The sequence below is a fragment of the Cynoglossus semilaevis genome, chromosome 3, assembly GCF_000523025.1.
Source record: "Cynoglossus semilaevis isolate Cse_v1.0 chromosome 3, Cse_v1.0, whole genome shotgun sequence".
In the NCBI taxonomy this organism is placed as follows: domain Eukaryota; kingdom Metazoa; phylum Chordata; class Actinopteri; order Pleuronectiformes; family Cynoglossidae; genus Cynoglossus; species Cynoglossus semilaevis.
Window position 1 is genome coordinate 11,112,601 of NC_024309.1, and position 20,872 is coordinate 11,133,472.

A 20,872-nucleotide genomic window follows, 5' to 3' on the forward strand; every position below is an offset into this window, starting at 1 on the left:
TTTCACTCCTAACCATTGATCTCTGTGGAACACGAACCGTCACTTTGACTTAAACGTGTCAGCTGTATCTTTATGATTAATAAACCCATTCACTTTCATCCACTCCATTGTTAGGAAACCACATCAGGTTTTGCCTTGAGCACCAGGTGAGGCATAGAGGTGAAATTAAAACCCTTAAAACCCCCTTGTTCTCTAAGTGAAAGAGAGAGAGACAACTCTCTCCCCAATGGACTTCCCTGGTGGATTTATTAACCTGCGACTTCATTTTAGTTATCTTTCAGTAATCAGCATCTCATCTCAGATAGAAGCCAGTTGAAAAGTTAGTACTGCTAAACTGAAAAGATCCACCTATTATTACTGAAGTGAACCCAGACAGCAGTAAGGTTCAGTTTCAGTTGGAATGCCTGCAAGGGCCAAGAAAAGACCAAACCTAGAGGGAGGGGATTAAGACAGAAGACGTGAAAAGGTGACGCTTGATAGGTGAACGACAGAGGAACAGACATTGGGCGGCGGCGGGGGGTGGGGGGTTCTATTCCTTTTAATATCCTCATCACCCAAAGAGGAGCCGGAGTCACTTTACCACAGCTGTATTTTTAGCTGCAGAGAACCATGATGCTCTTTATTCAGCACACCCGTTAACACCGACATGCCAGTGACGTATCCTGTTCCAGGTTTTTAAATATATCCTCCTGGTGGGAAGTCCATGGTGGTGGTGGTCCAAGAGTTGACTTCAAACATGTTGGATGTAGATAACGGAAAAGAAATCTCTCATGTTTCATGTCTGGTCACCAAATTATTAACACAGCCGACACAGAGTAATAAAACAATGAAGAATCACTTCCTTTGGATTTTCGGCCCCCCATCTCTCATTTGAGCCCCGTCCTCCCTCCCTCTTGTTAACTCCCTCCTCCCTTCACGTCGCCCCAGGGTGGAGTCAGTCCGTTGGTCTCACCAGTTTCACGGTCGACTTTAAGTTTCAGAGGTTGGATCAGGTCCTGCTGCTTTCTGTGCTTCTCTTCTTCTTCTTTCACGGAGTTTAGATCCCTTGATAGTTATCCTTAAACATCCCAATGGTTCGCAGATAACTTTTCTCAGTTTTGCTCCAACAATTTTCAGAATTTGCCACAGGGACAAACTAGCAAGATAGGCCAACATGACAGATAAACCTGGAATGCCTACAGGTGGCGGCGACGATGCAGGGAGCATCATGGCTTTGCTGGAACGCGTGGCGGGCCTAATGGACAGTGTCCAGGCCACACAGCAGCGCATGGAGGAGCGGCAGCTTGAACTGGAAAACACGGTGAAGAGCATCCAGACGGATGTGATCAAGCTGACTAATGAGCACGCCAACACCAGCTCCACCGTAGACCGGCTGCTGGAGAAGACACGCAAGGTCAGTCGTCACATCAAGGATGTCAGGGTGCGTGTGGAGAACCAGAACCTGAGGGTGAAGAAGGTGGAGGCCACGCAGGGAGATCTTCTAGCCAAGAACAAGTTCAGAGTGGTCATTTATCAGGTGAGAGAAGCAAACGTCTGGGAGTTGTTACAATGTCAAAAAATAAATGTTTCTTTTATAATAGTAGCAGAACTTTACACTGAATGTCACAGATACAGTGCAATGTGATCATTTACTATTTCAACTGATGTTTCCATCTGACGTAGGCCATGATTTTCTGATGTTATGATATTCTGTCAGAAGCCTGAACTAAAGAGTTAACAGCTAGATGCAGGACAACATGGTTAGCATGTATCACTTACAAACTTTAACATTAGCATTAGCCTCGAGTTGACTAATCACTTTTGACTTTAGTCAGTTCTCACTAAAAAAAAGAAATCAGTAAGGATAGGCCAGTAGTACACTTTACCTGATATCTAGTTTTTATAAAGCCAAAAAACCTTTTAAAGTTTAAATATAAGAAAACATTGAGGTGAAAATTTTAATTCTGTAGTGAAAAATGATCAGAGACAAAATAATTTACTGTGTGAATCAGTCCCACATGTCTAGACTGATGAAGTTTCTCAGAGATGTATGTTAACCATTTGGGGCATCCAACCCTCCATCCATCCATCCATCCATCACTCCATCCATCCATTCATCTCTTCTAATCAATTAAGTGAAACATGTTCTTGGTTTAAAATAGAAACCCGCACACACAGGCATCATTTTACTTCTTTGGCCTTCAAACTCAGCAGCTGCAGCAGACACAGTGGTCAAGGTATTTTTTATTTTAGGTCTGGATAAACACTGGAATGTTGCAGTGTTGATAACAAATCAGATCAGATTTGAACAAACTATTCCCCCCGCTTTTGTTGTTGTTCAGAATGATAGTTGGCATTGATGTACTGTATTCCTTTTCCATCCATTTTATCATGGATGTTGTGAATTTGAAAATCCCATGAAGAAACTCTAAGATAAAGACGATTTTAAATGGGCTCTGATCAAAGTCCAGTAAGTGATGAAGCTGCTGTGTGAAGAGAAAATGACTGACCCAGCTGAGACCAAGTTATTCTGAGTCTGAACGTCCACCATCTCCTAATATAGTTACTTCTCTCTCTTCGTCCATCTGTCTTTCTCTCTGTCCCTCTCTCTCTTGCCGTCTCTCCCTTCCTCTCTGCTAAATGCAATTTTTACAGTTAAAATGTAACTCACTGACAGGCTTAATTATTTACCTTTTGATTTTTAGTTATAAGAGCGGGATAAACCCCCCCAGTCTGCCCAGTAGTGATGTAATAGTTCCCATGACCTTTGACCTTTCCTTTCTATCTTCAGCTAAGAGTTCCGTTTTTTTTTTGTATTTAATTATTTATGTACAGGACAGAAAATGCTGCAGTGTGGTTTAAGGAAATAAGCTAAAGTCGATTTAGCATTACGTATTTACTGCTGCAACATTCAATCAAATTAGCATGCTACAGTTAGCTAAGCAGAGCATTACAGGTAATAGTCTTTAAGCAATTAAATATAAGTTCCGCCGTTCTTGCTGACACAGCTAGCTGGACTCTGGGACGGTTACTCAGCGTTTATGCGAGATCTGGGTCAGTTCGTAGCTTTTTGCTCCTGCGTGTGAAGTGGAACCTGATCCCAGTCCAGAGACTGACAAACATGACGCTCTACAGCTTCAAATTCCCACAGTGCAGAGCTTGAGCTTCAGAAACAGGTGTTGCAGTTTATTTATGGAGGTGGATTTAGTCTTGCACACTTATATGTCACATGACTCACTTTGGCCACAGACAGATTAAAGATGAAGGGGGGGGGGAATCAAACAATATGAGAATATTGTATTTATAGCAGAGATCTCATGTATTGTAGGTCAAATGTCAAAGAAGTACTGCAGCAGCTGCAGTAGAAGTGTAGTAGAATTAGTGTTTGACTTTACCGACAATACGAACAGAATCTACTCAACAGGATGGCAGCCTTAGCTGCTGCTCAGATCAAACTAAATCCAGCTAATGCAGACACAAATGCAAATTAAACATCAATGTGCTGTGGGTGCACATTGATGTTAGCAGTTGCTATGGCAAGTGGTCGTTTATTTTAGCATGTATTGCATCTACAGCAGCAAAATAGCAGTTTGCGATAACGACTGCTGTTTTTGCTATTTTCGCGTATTCAGGTAATGGAGTATAATAAACAAATGAAATATGAAAATATCAAAGCTTTCATAGCTATGAATGTCAAAATCCAATCACAGTTGTGGCATACCATAGCAGGCCAGATGACTTAACAGTAATCAAAGCTCAAGTTGTGACCTTGATAATTGCAAGTCGCTAATACAGCGACCATAAATACACATAAAAAAAAAAATTCTAATACTTTCTTGTGACGGTTTTCTAAGTGTAAATGTTGTTTTCTGCCCTCAGGGTGATCAGGAGGTAAAGTCTGTTACACCTGGCAATGAGTCTAAAGAACCCAGTGTCGGTGCTCGAGGAGAGATAGAGCCAGACAAATTTGAGCTTCCCCCAGAGTCGGATGAAGAATATATGGTAGTGGAGGAGGCTGAGTCCTCAGCAGCTGGCCGCATGAAGAAGACAGGCCTGACGCGCATCGAGAGCTTCAAAGCCACGTTCTCCAAGGAGAACATGAGTAAGACCCGTGAAAACTTTGGCACCAAGGTCAACAAGTTTGGGGAACGTATCGTGACAGCAGAGAGGCGTGAAAAGATTCGCCAGTCTGGTGAGAGGCTGAAACAGTCAGGCGAAAGGCTGAAGGAGACCATTTCCAAGAATGTCCCTGCGAAACTCCAGCTGAAGAAGGAAAGGACTGTTGCAGAGGGACAAGAAGGAGCTGAGGGTGCCACAGAGGGCGCTCTGCCTGTCCCTCCACCAAAGGGACGCAAAGGCAGCCAGGAAGCTGCCAGGATGGCTGCTGACCAGGGTAAAGCGGAGGAGACAGAGGTACCCATGTATGACATGAAGCAGCTATCATAAAACAACAACACAAGGATAAGATCTTTGGACTCCTGAAACCACACAGGAAGGAAGCAGAGGAATTAGACTTAAGTTTTAAGGGCACCACAGTGTTGTGACGCACAGTAATGAAGTGGAAATTAGTGAGAGTCACTAAAGAAAGTGCAAACAACGGGATCTTACAGATTCCGTCAGAATGAACAACAAGAATGTTTTTCATTATCATGTGGACTTATATCAAATCAAATCATTTACATATGAATAGACTTTCTCATGTATTTTCTCTACAAAAAGACTTTGGTGTTTTGACACCACCTGCTGTTGACTTTGCTCCTGCATGTGAATGGTACAGAAATGTTGAATGAAAAAGAAATTGTGATGGAAAATGTTCTCAGTGAAAAAGTGAAATTGTGAAAGTGGAACTTGTATAGAAAGAGGCAGAGCAAAGTCAGATGTTAAGAGCTTAAAAATTATGGACGTATGTCAGAAAAAAAACGTATCAACTCAAATATATATTTTAAGAGCTGATAATATAATTCTAACCCCTGAAAGCAATTACAATAAATATAATCTAAAGGATCTTATATATTTAAAATCTTTTTTTTTTTTTGCTATAGTATTCACACAAAACCGTGATGTATTTTGGAATGAATTTAAAAAATGACTCCAAAAGTCTTTGTCTCTAATTGCTCCGTATTAGTTAAATAACACTGGCAACAAATGCATAGTGTGGAATAAGATGGACGCCTGACGAATACCATGAATCAACTGTTCACTTTCAGAGGCAAGTTAAAAAAAAAGTAGCCTTGTCTGGATCATCTGAAATGTGGGCAAATGCATTAGAGTCATTATCTTTAGGATTTATTTATTATATTAAATATTGAAGCATTAGGAACTAAGTTTCAAAATTAAGTGAGCAGCGTCTCACTGTCCTTGAGCTGAAAGAATACCAATGCTAATGTTTACTTTTTTTGTTTGTTTCCTTTTATGTTGGTGTGGTAGCTTTGCTGCTGAGTGACTGCATGGCTGGAGTTTGTCAGTGTAACATTTAAAGATACTTGTCATGTGGAGAAAATAAAGGTTGAATAAAAAAAACAACTCATTAATTCTTTGGGACCATAAGCGGTATTACAAAAAAATGAACGAAAGCCGAAAGGTAAATTTATTATAACATCACAGTCGTACCCCTGCAACAGGTTCCTGAGAAACAATAATAGTTGTCTGTGTGAGCAGTGCTTTATCGTTCATTTTGCTCCAAATAGGATAGAATGCATGATTTTCATAAAATGCTTAGGTAGTAGAATGCCTGGTGTTTGCATCGAACTCTAATGTTCATCAAATGTTCAGATGTGAGTCCAACAAATGTTTGTAGTGGTCATATACTGTATGATTGGTTCTGTTACAATGATTAAAGAATCTCTTTAATTTAGCTGTCAGCTGAGTCCTGAAACAGAAATGTGGGGAGCTGTACTGTGATGTCATCACTCACTCAGTCACGTGGCGGATGGTGTCACTTGCAGTCGCAAAGAAGTGCGGCTCCTCTCAGGGTCCAGTGCTCAGGTGGCTGCTCGCTTCTCAGCTGCAGGGAGAAGACGTAGTTCAGGTCCGTACGACGAGGTTTCTTATAGACCGGACATGAGTACAGAGTCAGCGCTGCTGCTCCTGCGGCGCCACCACCAGTGGGTGCTCGCCTGGTGTTGACCACTGCTGCTGCGGCTGAAGATGTGTCACTGACAGCATAGACGTGAACCACAGGGAGGAGCGTGAAGAGCACCTACGATACAGAGAAAGGCACTAGGTTAATTAATCATTTCAGTTTTTTAAAAACAAATGTGTGAATAAATATATTTTTTACTGTAATTATTTTTTTAAATTTTATTAATGACCTTGGGTGGAGCCTCTGTCAGTTTAGCTCCTCGTTTGTCCCATCCTGCACCATCCAGGAATAGTCCGTAAATGTAGACTCCGCCCAAGTCCTCAGGAGGCGGGGCTGACACGTCCTCCTTGATCATCTTAGTGACATTGTTGCTTAGTGTGACAGTGTCTAAGGCCCAGCCCTTGGAGCGAGCTGTTTCCTGACGCATCGCTGTGAGAAAACCCTACAACAACAACAAAAAAAAGGGTGTTTATCCTTCAGTAGGTGAATTTTCCACTTTGCATTGTGCTCCGTTAACACAGACTCAAAGGATCTCAAAGGATTGTTTTGTTTTTAGATTTTTTTAAATTAACCTGAACAAACCTGCGGGTTGAAAAAGCCGGTGATCCAAAACTGATTGGGTCGGCCATTGCTGATCCAACTACAGAGCTGCTGATTCCTCTCCAACAGTTCACTGAACCAGAAACCCAGCGTGGCTGAGGGCCAGCTCAGGCGCAGCCACAGGCGAGGGACGCGAGCATCGAACATGCAATCCAGAGCATCACGAAGGTCCTGAGACATGATGATTGTTCCTGCAACGACAAGATAGATGGCGCTCTATCACTCTGTCTGGGTGCTTGTGTGGGTGAGTGAGTGTTGGACTCACCATCAATAGCCAGGTTGAGGTCGGTGAGAGTGGTGCGTACACTGCAGATGACTCTTTGCATTCTGTCCACTTCCTGTCGGAGGAAGATGTTCATTGGCTGAAGTGGACCCATCTTCTGCAATTGAGCTTTGACCTAAGAAACAAAACAAGTAATAATATTAACTTAACACAAGCCTTAGGTACAGCAGTAAACAAACATGCCTGAACCATGGCAACTAAAAAGCTCTGCTGTTATGTTTTGGACACACACCTCATGTGGGATGTAGTCAGGTGGTAACTTCTCCAGCATCTCATTGGCTAACCTCTGTACACTGGCCTCCCTGGTCTCCCCAGCTCCAGCGCCGCTGTCTTTTGGTTGGATGTTTATAATGGTGCTAAGTGTCTCATTGGCCAGATTGGTCTGGTAGGTAATGTCAGCGTTTGGGTGGAGACCAAAAACCTGTTAAAGTTAAAATACTTTAGATTAACATCAGTGACACCAACTGACCACAGAGGGAGCAGTAGAAAAGCAGCTCCTGTTTCACAGCAAGCTGTTAAACGTACTTATTCTGTATCCATAAACTATATCATATATGTCTGTAAATTTGAAAACACTCACTTCAGGTGAGTCGACCAGCGGCAGGCCCTCGATGTGCTGCAGGATATCCTGCACAGTTTTTGCCCTGGAGGGGGCGCTGTAGCCTTGATAGAAACAGAAGGAGTCGCTGAAGGTGTTCTCACTAAACCAGACATGGGTGAAAGTGTTGAGGAGACGTTTGTCAAGGTCGTCTGTCACCCGGCCACCGTAGAGAACCTCGCCTAAAATTGAGAGATGTAGTTGCCATAAAGAAAGTGTTATCATTCAGAAATATTGCTATCAATTTAACTTGAATGTAAAAATTGTGCTGTCTTGAAATAACATAAACAGAAATGCAAACATATCTAGTCTTAAAGTAAGGTTTAGGTGTTAAGGTGTAACCTAGCATGTAGCGGAGGCAGCTCCAGTTCACTCCTCTCTTAATGTCCAGATCGTCCAAGTGGTTCTGGACAAACTGCATGCTGGATGTGAAGTCGGCCTGATTGAACTCATAAGGAATGTTCCATCCCAGTGGTCCGAATTTACGGCGTTCCTGCAAGAGGGAACAGAATGAAAGCTTATGATCAGATTAATTAACCAGCAGTTAGCCTAGCATTTCATCAGGATCAGGTAAGTTGTGTTGGGTTTTGCTACAATTTTTTTTAAAGTTCACCTGGACAGTGGAGTGAAGAAAAGCCACAGCGAACAGCAGAGGCTTCCACTGAGGACGACTGCTGATCTCCAACTGTTCCTGAGTCACGCTGTTGAAGGTTCTCTTCAGACCTGCCTTCATTCCTGATCAGGGTCACATGATCAACAAGTAAACAAAAATAAGATCAGATTTACACAGCAGCCATTTCTCCGTGAAATGCCTTTGAAATGACTAATATTAAAACTTCGACAGATTAAAAGAGTCAGGGTAAGATCAGATTTACACAGCAGCCATTTTCCCGTGAAAACTTGTACTTGGCCTTTGAAATGACTAACATTAAAACTTCGACAGATTAAAAGAGGCATTTTGAAGAGGCAATTAGCCCTGAATTGTTCTATCAATCATTCTGAGCATGAGTTCAGATGAAAATAAGGACTTAAACATAAAAATACAACAGTGAAAGAACGTAAAGAAGTAAAAGATGAGGGAGGAGCTTTTTACCAAGTGGAGGCTCATTGGTGAACTTGATGGAGGACTGAAGGAACGTGATGGGGAATCTACACACACAAACAAGTACAGCAACACACAAACCCCGGTTAATTAACTTTTTATCTTAGGAGGAGGCCCATAGGAGGAGAAAGCAGTCACCTGGGGTGAACATCAGTCGTCAGCCACACCCTAAAATCTTTGTGCATCTTTTCCGGTGGTGCTGTGATGACCGTGTCCAGCAGCTCATCCAGAAAGTTCAGTCCTAGGTGACAATTCTGGAGGAGGAGCCAGCCGCCGTCTGTCATTCTGTTGGCCAAAAGCTTGCGAGCATGAATCTCCTGGCCTTGGCCCATAGAGATGGGACTACATGGCGCCCCCTACAGTCAGAAAGCAGGATTATTTGTCTCTGCATTAAATACTTCTGATCCTTCTTCCTAACATTATTACTATACACTTTTAGCCTTTTTTATCCCCTCACTTTGTTCTTGGCCAGTCTCTCAATGTTCTCTGTCGGATCAGAGCCCATGGAAAGCAGACACACCATTGGTGTCCGGTTGTCACTTTCAGCCCACATGGCATCCAAGTCCAGAACCAAACCTTCGGCATACTGTTGACCCAGAGATTCTGCAATGTAGCGTCGTGCCTGTGAAGCGAGGGGTTACACATTTGTTTGAATACACACTAAATATTTACAAAGAGTGAAGCATATTTAGTCATGAGGCTGTAATAATTACTTTTTTATTAATTGTCTTTACTGTTACAAACCTGAGCGATGGTTCTGTCAGGACACCAGCTCCTAATTAGCAGAAGCTTCCTGAAGGTATCCAGTTTTTCCTCATACTCATCAGGCAGCGCTGCATCTTCTGGTGCCGGACTATCAAACCAGGACTTCCAGGCTTTTTCATTTTGCTTGACCTGGTCACACGGAAAATCCGCTTGAGATTATCTTTGTATTTACTCTCTGTATGTGATGAATAATGTTTGTGGCAGTGACCGCTAACCTTAGCAAGGATTGGTGTGAACTGAGGCAGAGCTGAGAGCTGCACCAGGTTGAGCCAGGTCTGATCCAGAATCCAACGAAGTGGTTTAGATTCCACAGAGTTGAGATCCAGGGAGGCACCGCCTACAAATGCAAGGAACAGACTTTGATCCAAAACATTGCCCAAAATAAATTAAGTCAGTAAAACACTTTTTAAAAATATAGAAAAAAAGAGGAGAAAAAAAGCAACAATGTCTAAAATTAGCAAAAACCTATAAGATTATCTAAAAATAGTTATAATATATATTGGAGTAAAATGTAAAAGAAAAGGTAGCATTGACCTTTGATGAAGGTTAACACCTCACGGTGTGAGATCTTTCTGTCCTGCAGGTCAATCTTCAGACCCAGGAGCAGCGTGAAGAGCAGCTTATGTTCTTCATACAGACCCCGAGCTGTGTAACAATAAACCTGAGATAAAAACAACAGTTGTTATAGTTTTTATGTTCCTAGTTCAATTGAGTGCTGATCTGAACACACTTTGATTGGGCCCATCTTTAAACTTTTTCCAGCAGTTAAATTTTTAATATTTTTAAATGTGAAATGTCTGCCGTCTCTACCTGGTAGGTCAGGAAGCTGATGATGTTGGCGATGCGTTTTGCCGTAACATGGGACTTGGTTGAGTTCTGCATGGACAGGTCAAAGAGACCAAGGAACTGACGCAGCGATGTCTGATACATAACATTCACCAACGACATCTCCACAATCAGGAAGTACAGGATGCTGCCCCTGGTGGCCACAGGCCGGTACTCTTCTCTGGCATGGTTGATCTTAAGCTCTGTCTCTGCTGCCACCACGAGTTTTTCACTCACCTGAATCAAAATTCCTGATATTATCACTGGTTATCTTCCGATGACAATGCATCTTAAAAACACTCCCATAATTCCATTGTTAAAGTTCAGTTTCACCTCCTGAGCAGTAGCCTTGGTGACCCTCAGCACCTCAATCAGAGACTCATCCTCCACCAAAGAGCCCTCAGTGCTGGTCAATCTGAACAACAGACTGTCCTCCAACTCCTGCATCTTCCTCTTGTTGAACGTTACCTCCTCCAGGAGGTTCACACGTTCTGCCTCCAGCTCCTACTCACGGGTGAACACGAACAGTAGAAGGAGCCAGAGTCAAACTTCAAAGAAGGTTAAAAATCCCTGTTTTTATACTTAAAAAAAGTACAAATATATTTTTAGGTTATGTTTTGATTTTGTTTAATATTAATTGTGAAGACACTGTAACTATCTAGGAGGTCATAAGTGGACATGGACCTGTTTCTCCAGCAGGATGACTCGTCCCAGCAGCTGATCCTCTAGGCCTCTCTGAGTGACAGTAAAGTCCACCACTGATGTCCTGGCGCTGACCTCAGGACTGTAAGCAGGATTGGCCAACTTGGTGGTAATGTAGAGCATGAAACCCTTCATCACATCCACCTCCTTATCTCCAACCTTCACCTGAGGGAAATACATGAGTAAGTTTCCTTTTTTTTTGCCTGTACATCAATTATCTGAGGCCAAACTGACTTTGTAGGTGGATCCAGATTTGATGTAGTTCTTGTCCAGAATGTTGTCCAGAACTGGATCCAGTTCCTCGCCAACGTCCTCAAGCAGCAGGGGGCAGCCTAGAGACAAGCTGTCCTCCAGGTGAGAGCGGAAATACTTATGGTTCAAAGACGTCACCTGAAATGAAAATTACAATATTCCATGTTACAGACAGACTAGAGTTACAGTAAGTGTGGCCTCAAAACTGCATATTTCTGAAATTAAAAATAAGTCTTATTTAGCAAAAAACAATCATACAACACTACTGAAGATGAAAAGGCTTCTCTGCACCCCCAGCATTACGGGATTTACCCTCCCTTCGTCCCTCACCTGCAGTCGGTGTTCTCTCTCTTTGTTCTGGATCCAGGTCTTGCCCTGACCCTGTGGGTCGATAAGCAGCGGGTACCGTGTAGCCTTGGTAACCACAATGCCATTCTGAATGGAGAGATCATCGTTGGGTAAACCCTGGAGGTTCCATTCACTCACAGTGGCATTGTCCACCAGTAGACCAATCACATTCAAGTCCTGAAATACAAGGAGAGTAAAAATATATTTCTTTTAGTAACATTATCGCGTGTGAGTGAGTGGTTCACAAACTGGAGCGGCTACGATCTGGCTTTACATGAGGAACATTAGGCTGACAAACACTTCAAAACTGTCCTAAATAAAACGTATAAAGATGTGAGCTTTGTACAGAAGTGAATGGGATGAGCTTCTCCTCCATCTCCTTCTTCCACAGGGACAGCAGCAGGCCCCGATATTCCTGGTTGAAAGGCCCGGCGTAGGATAAGAAGCCTGTGGACAGGAGAACGTCACCAACCAGATGTTTGATCTGCATCTGGAACCCAGCGCTGCTGTCTGTCCAACGGACCTGAGACATAATAACAATTTGGAGAAAGAAGGTCCTTAAACACTAGGACAGAAAACTGGTTGAAAAGATGCAGAGAAAGACACCCACCTTTTCTCCACCCAGGCCATCAATCAGAGCTGTGGCATTGGCCATTTTGTGACGACAAGCCTGAGCATCATCCTCAAGGTCCTGCTTCTCCTTCATGGCTGCGTCGTACAGCGCCTGATGTTTATGTTATGAAACGATCTTAGTCAATAATAACTTAATGCTTATTTAATTGACAGAGTTATGACTGATCACTGACCTGAACAGCATCCAGCTCCTGCTGCTTGGCATCCAGTTGATCCTGAGCTTTAGCCAGTTCAGCCTGAGCATCCATCAGCCGAGCTTCCTGCAGCGCTAGGTTAGCCTGTACTCATAAACATACACACACACACACACACTCAGTTATTATGTGTGACAAATCCACATGATGAAATCAATAATTTTGAACAAAAATAAAGGAGGGTGATGTCTCTGGGTGTGACGTTCTTTACCTTCAGTGGCAGAACTTCTTTGTTGATGACAAAGAAATCAGCCATGGCCTGGGTCCAGGAGCAGAGTCCAGCCACGTTACCACACACCCTCTTAGCTGATTCCATGTTGTAGTCGTCCATGTTCAGATATGGCATGATGTGTTCCACCACTTCCTCTGTGATGGAGTCCTGCAGATGTAAGAGTCACCATTTTATTTTAGCCACATCAACGTCCATAAATGTATAGTTAACATAACAGAACACAGAACACATCGACCCAACGCTGCCTCAATCAGCCAGATTGATTGCTTTGTGCGTTTAATTTTCTGTATTACCATGACACACATTGACCACAGGAGGCAGCTGTAGGCAACAGCCCATGTTTCTGTGCTAATCACTGAATTTCTCTATGGACCTGCATGTGACAGTGAAAAAAGATAATTCCTAAAACTACTTAAAAAAAATTAAGCGCAACAATTATCTTTACACAGTGTGTCATAATGGACCTTTCAGGACCATGTATTCAGCCAGCTCATGTGACTGAGAGTTTTCCAGTGTGTGTACACGCACAATGTGGGGAAACTCCCGTCTCATCATATCACACTGCAGATTATCACCTGCTTTTTACACTCTGTGTATTTGTGTGCGTCTGTTTTTTTTTAAACGTCACAGCTGTGGCTGCTGACAGACGATGATAATGTGACAGTAGTAAAATGAAGACCTTGTTAAAGTTCAGCAGCATGCTGAGGAAAGCCGGGTTCTGCATCAGCTTCATAGCCTCAGACCATGAAGGTCGAGGACAGGATTGTTCAGGGTCAGCAGTAACTGCATCAATCTATGGAGAAAAAAAAAATAAACAAAAATACAAGCACACACAGTGGTGTTAGTGTGTAGTGTTTGTGTGACTAGTGACCCTTCTCTGGAAAAGCAGCACCACCACGTCCATGATTCTCATGATGAGATGAGGAGGTTTCTGCAGCTTCCTTACGGTGGCAATGTCCGCGGGTTTGATGGTCTGTGGAGACATAGGACGTGTCATGCATGTGTGGGTCTGTGAGTGTGTTTGTGTGTGTGTGGGCATGTGTAGGACCTGCAGAGCTGCTTCTGCAGCCTCCAGTGCAGGTTTTGCAGCCTCTAGTTTGGACTCTGCTGCCGATTTATCGGCTTCAATCTCGTCAACGATGAGCTGAGCTTTGTCTTTCACCTTCTGAACCTGCTGCTTTACCTGCACATAGAGCCACATACAGAGAGGGATGTAAGTGAAATAAGAAAAGAAAATCTGAAATACAGCCACAATGGGATAAAATAAGAGAGAAAAATGAAAATAAAAAGAATAAAAGCTAAAAGAAATGCTAATAAGATCCACAAAATCACTTTAGAATAAAAAGCAACAGAAAACGAGGGACCCAACATGGCAATATAATCACTTTAGAATAAAAAGCAACAGAAAGCTAAGGAGCCAACATGGCAATTTAAAGGATGAAAGCTTTAGATAAACACTGGACCTGACCTTTTCAGCAGCATGAGCTTTTGCTGTGACCTCCTGCAAGACTTCATCTGCCCTGGTGGAGGCAACGGCGAGTTCTTGCTCCTTCACCACCAGCTGCTCAGACAGCTGAGACACAGACTGCTCTGCTTCCATCAACTTACACAGACCTGGAAACACAAGAGAAACTTGTTTTATAAAAAAGTTTTATAAAATGCCAAGCAAAGCTATACCACACCAGAATAACTAAAAAAAAATGGCTTTGTAATGCTAAACCCCTGTAGAACAAGACTACGACAGTCCCTACCTGTCTTCATGCGTTCAGCTAGTGTTCCAACATAAGCAATCTTTTCAGAGTAGATTACTTTGTAGCTGTCGATGAATGACAGGTAGGATTTTGGCGTCACAAATGTTTGGCGCCTGAAACGCTCAAAGTATTCACCACATTTTTCTGCCACCAAGTCCTGCAAACAGGAGCTCATGTGATTGGAATGGTGAATGTGGTTAAATACATGAAAAAAAAATCTAAAAAAAAAAAACGCTACCTGGAAAATTCCCATGGTAACCACCACGCTCTGTTTCACATCGTCTTCACAGCGGAGTTCTTGATACTGAGACAGGAAGTGGTGTGACACTGCAACCAGGGCATCTCGAGGCCAGCGCTGGAACCAGTCCACTGTGCAGCCTGATATTAGACCTGGAAACTGTAGAGGTGAAATACAGAGATGAGGCTGAAGGTGTTCTCATAATGACTTATGGGACGTCAACTTGATCCTAAACTAACCTTCAAAGCACGATTGCGAAATTTCTCCCCGACAGGTGAAAAGCAGAGGACGACATGGAGATTGCTGCGCACTCTGGACAGGAAGAAGTCGTAGAGGTTTTCTGGTGTTGGAGGATGGCGAGGATGTTGCCGCTTCATGACAGGAATTAGGTCCTGAGTTATGTCGTCAAGTTCATCACGTGCAAATAAATTAGAAACTTCACCGCTGGCCAGGACATTGTTCATATACTCTGCAGAGAGAAGGGAAGTAGAGTAATGCAATTAGAGTAATCATATAAATAATATTAACAACAACATAACAGTTACAGTTGGTAACTGTACCCAGGAAAGCCTCGTCTTTGATGTCATTGTCAGTGAAGAGGAAAGTGACGCCTTTTCCCTGCTGACCAGCGATACGATACAGAGTCTTCAGGTCCTCCAGCAGGTTACTGCAGCTGTACGACCTGTGCATGTAAGACAAACAATAAGTCAAATTAGGCTCCACAATCTTGAGAAAGTTGTGGTTCTGTGTGCATTCATGATGGTATTTTTTTCAGTTTTAGACCTTGTAAGTGTGATCTGAAATGTCTGGTATCCTGCAATGAAAGACGCCAGTCTCGTCAAGCTCTGTTTTCCTGACCCACCAACTCCGACCAGCAGGGCGTTGCCTTGCGGCGTCCGTAAGATTCGAGAGATCCGCATGAGATGTGTCATTGCATCCTGCAAACATTGACAAACAAATTTAGCCTCTGCAAAAAAAGATGGCAGAAACTTTTGCAGCAATAACTCCGAAGATCCACAGAGTCACTGCAGACAAGTTGACCTGGTGTTACCTTGAAGAACACAAGGTCCATGGCTCCTCCTCTCGCTGCTTCATTGTACTGCTGCTGAAAAAAGCAAAGCCGCTCAGCCAGTGCATCCAGGGACAGGATCGGCTCATACACCTGTCAATCACAGCATCAACAACACATTTTTTTTTTATTTTCCAGCAATGTTCTTGTGCTGGATAAAGAAACCAATTATGTTTTTCACATCAGCAAACCTTAGGTGCTTCCAGTTCCACATCTTCAGGTTCATCGCCCGTGGCCTCAGGAGCATCTCGCAGAAAGTCCACAAAACTGCTGTTCCACTGAGCATGCTCAATCAGAGCTTTCCCATGATCCTCCACTGTGATCTGGGAGACAAGGAGGTCATACATATTGTAAAATCATTGCAGAACACACACAGTGACACACAAACACACACACCTTGTCCAGGATGCTGCTGAAGGTGTGTCTGTCACTGCTGTCAATGAAGCGGTCTGCGATCACTCTGCTACATTCATGATGGAAGAGAGCAGCGAGAAGGGCAGGGCTTTCACACACCTCTGACTTCACTGCCAGGATTCCCTGAAAAGAACGTTGAGTATTAGGTCATAAAAACACAACTGAACACACACGATCCAACCAAAAAGGCAGATATAGGAAGTAAGAGAAAATGATTGGAAAATGCTACACAAAAAAACAAAACAGACAAAAATATTTTACCTGCCAGATTCTGCTCAAGTCCCTGAGGTTAAAAATGTAGTGAAATTTTGCAGGAGATGGTAACATCTGGTGGAAAAAATGGAAATATAACTCCCTCTAGTGGTTACAGGTGAAGCTTACACCCCCAGCAAAAAATAAATAACTTTGGTCAAATAATAATATATATATATTTTTTTTAAACACAGAATAATTCACCTTGGTCTTGACAGCCTGCCACACCCGCCGAGTCGTAGGTACAAGATCAGCAGCGAGGTCGCACACTTCTGTGGTAAAGCCTCTCTCTGGACAGAAGTATCCTCGAGCCACGGTGCCAAAGATTTTGTCAATGGAGGAGTTGGAGGGAAGAGGGCAGTTAAAGACAGAGAACTGTCTCTTCAGTCGCTGAGGAATGTCGTTACGACCACCACCAGGGTGGTTCATGGCTGCCACCAACTTAACGCAAGAATGTGGTAAAGATTTGTTTGTCATATAAATGTTGGAGCTGCAGCTATAGATTCATTAAAATGTGCTAATATTGCCAATTATTTTTCAATGTTCAAATGTTCTGGGACATTCGATGTAAAGCTTGTTACCTGAACGTCTACGACATTAATAAATTCTCCTGGACGCTCCAGACTGTAGAAACCATGTTGCTCCATCAGCTGACGAACAATCTCATTAGTTATCTGTGGACCAATGAGAGAAGCAGATAAAACATTTGTCAAATAACATGACATTGACAATTATAATGATGTCTAAATAAAACAAAGAGGTCGGAGCTGACCTGGTCACCCCATTCATTAACCACAGGCATGTTTATGTCATCTATAAAGACAGTCATCTTGCGTCCAGCTGGAGGCCCATAGGTGGCGCCCATGCGCTTATCAATGTAGCTCTCTATGGTTTTCTGGAACATCCCAGGCAGGGTGGCAGATGAGAAGTTCAAGGTCTTACTGAGGTGGATCTCTGGGTCAAGTTTACCGGTGTAACCCTGCAGGGGGAGCCAGAGAGTTTTGCAGCGTTAAGCTAGAATATATAAACCGTATTTGCATACGTGATTTATATGCTGCAACAGTTATTATACAGTTATACATTTAAGGTCAATTGTGTAACATTTTTATAATTCATAAATCTACTTTTTTTCACAATTTAAAGCTTCTCAGGTTTTTATAAAAGTATTAGCAACGTAAGGACTAACCTTTTAATTTTTATTTTACCTGGTTTTGACAATTTGGTTCCTAACATTGCCTTTAGCTAAGTTTTTGCCTTCAGCTAAGTAAAGTCAGACAGATATTAATCTCAATCATCTTAGTTGTAACAGGCAAGTTGAACTCAAATCAGTTTACTTTGATCATGACGGTCTTGGCAGTTCCCTGCTCTCCGATCACAAGCACAGCTTTTCCCTGCTTCATGATGGTCTGCATTAGAAAGTCTGTCCGTACATTGTCCACATTAGGAACCAGAATGGAGGAGTAGTCAGGGACCTGGTCTTTTGGGTATATGTATTCTGGAACCTGGATATAACAACAGTGAGACATTGTTTGTAAACCCAGACCAAATGTACAGTGATTTTAGAAAATGTGAAAGTGAACAGTTCACACTTTTCTCTTTTCCACTGACCTTGTTGGACCAGTGCTCCCACTGTCCTTGCTCATTGACCATGAACTCAAAAATATTTTGGTCGTCTTGAGTCAGTGGTAGGTCCAGAGTGGAGCTAAAAGTCTGGAAACAGATCATCATAAAAAAAAACATCAATCTTGATCCAGATAAAAAGCTGAAATTCTACTCTCTTATCTCAACCCACCTTTAGTAAAGCCTCCATCTTGGCACGGTCATCCAGTTCCAGCAGAGCACCGAGGGACCACATGATGGCAAACACAAACAGTCGACCAAGGTGTTTCTCTTCTGCCGCAGGAAGCAAACCCTAGGGAAAAATAAACACTGACATATGGGAGAAGAGCAAAAAGAAAAGTCAGTTGACAATTTTCCTGTTATGTCTTTATCTTACCTGCAGCAGGTCGATAGTCTGTCTGATGTACATGCACTCCAGCACCTGCATCTTTGGACAGACTGCAGTGAAGACAAATTCTAGCAGCCCCTGTATGGGTCACAGTATATCACATGAGCCACCAGTGGACCATTATCACAACTATAGTTACTACAATAGTCAAATTAAAAAATTAACCTACTCACATCTCAGACTTCATTCAAGCTTTTCACATGTTCATTCTGGTTGTGACACCACTCACCTGGTAGCAGCAATCGAAGCAGCTCTTGAGGACCTCCGCCTGTTGTTCTGGAAGCTTCTGCAGCCAGGCCTGGAGAATTGGAATCCAGCCAAGCACTGAAGAGCTCATGAACACCATGCCGTTTCTGGAGACGGTGGCGGGCGATGCGTTGTCGATGTTGTGAGCCTCAAACACGATCTACATATATGTAAAAAACACGTCTTTACGTGTCATTTTATTATTTCTTATTTTGTAAGTTGTTACGATCTTCATGAGGATGGATTAGTAAGAAAAATGGCACATCTGTGATGATGACAATAATGAAGATGTCATAATCACCTTACAGCAGGGAGCCATGGGAATTCTGTCTCCGTTTGCCAGAGTCAAAGTTCTGTTGTCATCCAGAACCGAGTTTAGATTCTCAATCCAGATAGCATCCACAGGACCATCTAGAACAATCCAGACATTCTCCCCCTGATCGAAGAAATACACATGTAACACATATCACACTTTCACACAGAAGCTGATGGTGGCGCTGCAACATTTCATCATTACCTTTTTAGCTTTAAGGGTTTTTCTCCAGAGCGTAGAGAAAACTCCATCGGTCCAGTCGTTGGTGGTGACGTCCAGCATGCCGAACATCTGTGAGGCGGTGATGGCTTTGGGGTTCATCCGCATCTCCCTATGGGGGGCGCCACACTCTGTCATGGCCTTCATTAGTGTGTGGATGCAAGTGGTTTTTCCTGAGCCACTGGGACCTAACATCATCATTCCTGCAGGAAGAACCAGGCAAGAAGAAACTGGATTTATAACCTAAGTTCTGAAGGTTCTAAACATAGCATCACTCTGGTTCTGTACCATGTCGAACCCTCTGCGTCTCGTAGAGCTGAACCAGTTTGAGGATCCAGTGAGGATGAGGAATCAAATTAGCCTGCTGGGCCTGAGCCACGATAGACGACTCCAGATCTGGATAACCAGCCTTGTCCAGAACTAAAGGAGAAAGAAGAAAAAGAGAAAAAAAAAATGAAGAAAATGTTTATGTTTTTGCACCTTTTTTCTTTTTTTAAAACATGTTTAAATTGATGTCAATATTAGACGTACCAATACCAGGAAACAGATCATTGATCAGGCTCATGAACAAAGGCTCATCTTCATCCACCTGCAGACAAATATAAATCATCCAAATGTCACTGTAACCTTCATATTAACAATACCAAACCAGAGATCCTGCTGTTTAACTGTTTCTCTCCTTAACAATATAAAAACTTAAACACCAAGACTGTGTACTGTAGTAAAACAAAGGGAAGAACTCACCAGTTTGGACAGGTTCATGTCCCTGAGGACTCTCATCACCACTGTCTTCTCTGATTCTGTTGGGTTTGCTCTCTTCACTGCCCCCAAAGTCCTCAAGACTGACAAAATGTTCCTCAGACCAAAATCATAATGAACCTGATTCAATAGAAAAATGTCACAAGGTCACAGGTGAATATAATTTTTTTCCACACTAAGACAGGAATTATTGAAATTGTTGAAAGACAAAAAAAAAGGAATTAATCCACTGTATGATTCAACTAATAGTAACTTCTGTAACATCAGTTTAAACACTCTACTCTCCTGCAGCAAAGTCAATAGATAGAAAATCAGACATTTTGGTTTGGGTTTCAGATTGTTCTCTGTGTTGTTATTGACCTCTGACCTGTTTTGAGAGCTGCTCCTCACACAGTTTGTAGAGTGTATAGAACTTTCTGCTGAGAACCCGGTTGTCCCGGAAACCAGCACTGGCCAATTTGACTCTGATGATTATGGCACGGTCTGGAACCATCATGGCCACAGAGCGGAACTGGATCTTGAGGTTCTCAGGCAGCTCCTGTCGACCAGCGTAGCCAGGGTTCTGGAGGGGTCAGAGGTCAGCGATAAAACTCTCTTGTCTTTACATTAAAAACTTTGCTGTTGCAGCTTTTCTTTAGCAGCATAAAAATTGGTCTCACTTACCATCGTGAGAAAAATGCCAAATTCAGGGTCCATGTCCACCACGTCTCCATCTGTAAAGATAAACTGCTTCTTCTGGTTCTTTTTGCACTGCAGGACAATGTAGATCTGCTGCGCTGCCACCGACAGCACTGGTAGCTCGATGCGGTTGAACTCATCAAAGCAGCCCCAGGCACCAGACTGTGCCAGACCTGCAGATAAAAAACACAAGGATATCCTGACCACTTTACATCTGCTCCTCCTCTTTAGCAACATCAGATTTTTTTGTGGGCTTAATTAGTGATTCATTATAAGTGGAAAACAATAGGTTATGTGATGTCACACACTTACTTTAACTGTAACCGTTTA

At 42.8% G+C, this 20,872-nt stretch overlaps 2 protein-coding genes across 2 annotated transcripts in view; one reads left to right on the forward strand and one right to left on the reverse strand.

The window, feature by feature from the left end:
* The first annotated feature begins 173 nt into the window (after window positions 1-173).
* On the forward strand, window positions 174-5,909 carry cavin4b (caveolae associated protein 4b). The gene is made up of 2 exons (XM_008308055.3): window positions 174-1,516; window positions 3,859-5,909. Exons 1-2 carry the CDS (start codon window positions 1,154-1,156, stop codon window positions 4,423-4,425), a joined length of 930 nt encoding a protein of 309 aa, XP_008306277.1. The 5' UTR covers window positions 174-1,153; the 3' UTR covers window positions 4,426-5,909.
* dnah5l (dynein, axonemal, heavy chain 5 like) overlaps window positions 1,376-20,872 on the reverse strand; it is a 31,916-nt gene continuing 12,419 nt past the window's right edge. Inside the window, exons 45-96 of the mRNA XM_025054523.1 lie at window positions 20,528-20,715; window positions 20,232-20,426; window positions 19,850-19,984; window positions 19,637-19,694; window positions 19,394-19,525; window positions 19,091-19,308; window positions 18,875-19,009; window positions 18,557-18,733; window positions 18,316-18,405; window positions 18,112-18,231; window positions 17,928-18,029; window positions 17,654-17,821; window positions 17,092-17,298; window positions 16,901-16,993; window positions 16,524-16,760; window positions 16,329-16,394; window positions 16,050-16,190; window positions 15,845-15,976; window positions 15,636-15,746; window positions 15,368-15,522; window positions 15,145-15,266; window positions 14,824-15,053; window positions 14,585-14,743; window positions 14,347-14,503; window positions 14,064-14,209; window positions 13,644-13,778; window positions 13,467-13,568; window positions 13,275-13,388; window positions 12,575-12,742; window positions 12,343-12,447; window positions 12,147-12,260; window positions 11,883-12,059; window positions 11,519-11,713; window positions 11,171-11,326; window positions 10,919-11,101; window positions 10,568-10,738; window positions 10,220-10,471; window positions 9,944-10,070; window positions 9,625-9,746; window positions 9,389-9,538; window positions 9,102-9,266; window positions 8,783-9,000; window positions 8,636-8,691; window positions 8,156-8,277; window positions 7,885-8,035; window positions 7,525-7,724; window positions 7,177-7,365; window positions 6,927-7,059; window positions 6,644-6,852; window positions 6,291-6,503; window positions 5,894-6,178; window positions 1,376-1,480 (exon numbers count right to left, since the gene is read on the reverse strand). Of these exons, the coding sequence (XP_024910291.1) occupies window positions 5,915-6,178; window positions 6,291-6,503; window positions 6,644-6,852; window positions 6,927-7,059; window positions 7,177-7,365; window positions 7,525-7,724; window positions 7,885-8,035; window positions 8,156-8,277; window positions 8,636-8,691; window positions 8,783-9,000; window positions 9,102-9,266; window positions 9,389-9,538; window positions 9,625-9,746; window positions 9,944-10,070; window positions 10,220-10,471; window positions 10,568-10,738; window positions 10,919-11,101; window positions 11,171-11,326; window positions 11,519-11,713; window positions 11,883-12,059; window positions 12,147-12,260; window positions 12,343-12,447; window positions 12,575-12,742; window positions 13,275-13,388; window positions 13,467-13,568; window positions 13,644-13,778; window positions 14,064-14,209; window positions 14,347-14,503; window positions 14,585-14,743; window positions 14,824-15,053; window positions 15,145-15,266; window positions 15,368-15,522; window positions 15,636-15,746; window positions 15,845-15,976; window positions 16,050-16,190; window positions 16,329-16,394; window positions 16,524-16,760; window positions 16,901-16,993; window positions 17,092-17,298; window positions 17,654-17,821; window positions 17,928-18,029; window positions 18,112-18,231; window positions 18,316-18,405; window positions 18,557-18,733; window positions 18,875-19,009; window positions 19,091-19,308; window positions 19,394-19,525; window positions 19,637-19,694; window positions 19,850-19,984; window positions 20,232-20,426; window positions 20,528-20,715 (7,865 nt within the window). The 3' untranslated portion in view covers window positions 1,376-1,480; window positions 5,894-5,914. The remainder of the gene's footprint in view (window positions 1,481-5,893; window positions 6,179-6,290; window positions 6,504-6,643; window positions 6,853-6,926; window positions 7,060-7,176; window positions 7,366-7,524; window positions 7,725-7,884; window positions 8,036-8,155; window positions 8,278-8,635; window positions 8,692-8,782; window positions 9,001-9,101; window positions 9,267-9,388; window positions 9,539-9,624; window positions 9,747-9,943; window positions 10,071-10,219; window positions 10,472-10,567; window positions 10,739-10,918; window positions 11,102-11,170; window positions 11,327-11,518; window positions 11,714-11,882; window positions 12,060-12,146; window positions 12,261-12,342; window positions 12,448-12,574; window positions 12,743-13,274; window positions 13,389-13,466; window positions 13,569-13,643; window positions 13,779-14,063; window positions 14,210-14,346; window positions 14,504-14,584; window positions 14,744-14,823; window positions 15,054-15,144; window positions 15,267-15,367; window positions 15,523-15,635; window positions 15,747-15,844; window positions 15,977-16,049; window positions 16,191-16,328; window positions 16,395-16,523; window positions 16,761-16,900; window positions 16,994-17,091; window positions 17,299-17,653; window positions 17,822-17,927; window positions 18,030-18,111; window positions 18,232-18,315; window positions 18,406-18,556; window positions 18,734-18,874; window positions 19,010-19,090; window positions 19,309-19,393; window positions 19,526-19,636; window positions 19,695-19,849; window positions 19,985-20,231; window positions 20,427-20,527; window positions 20,716-20,872) is intronic.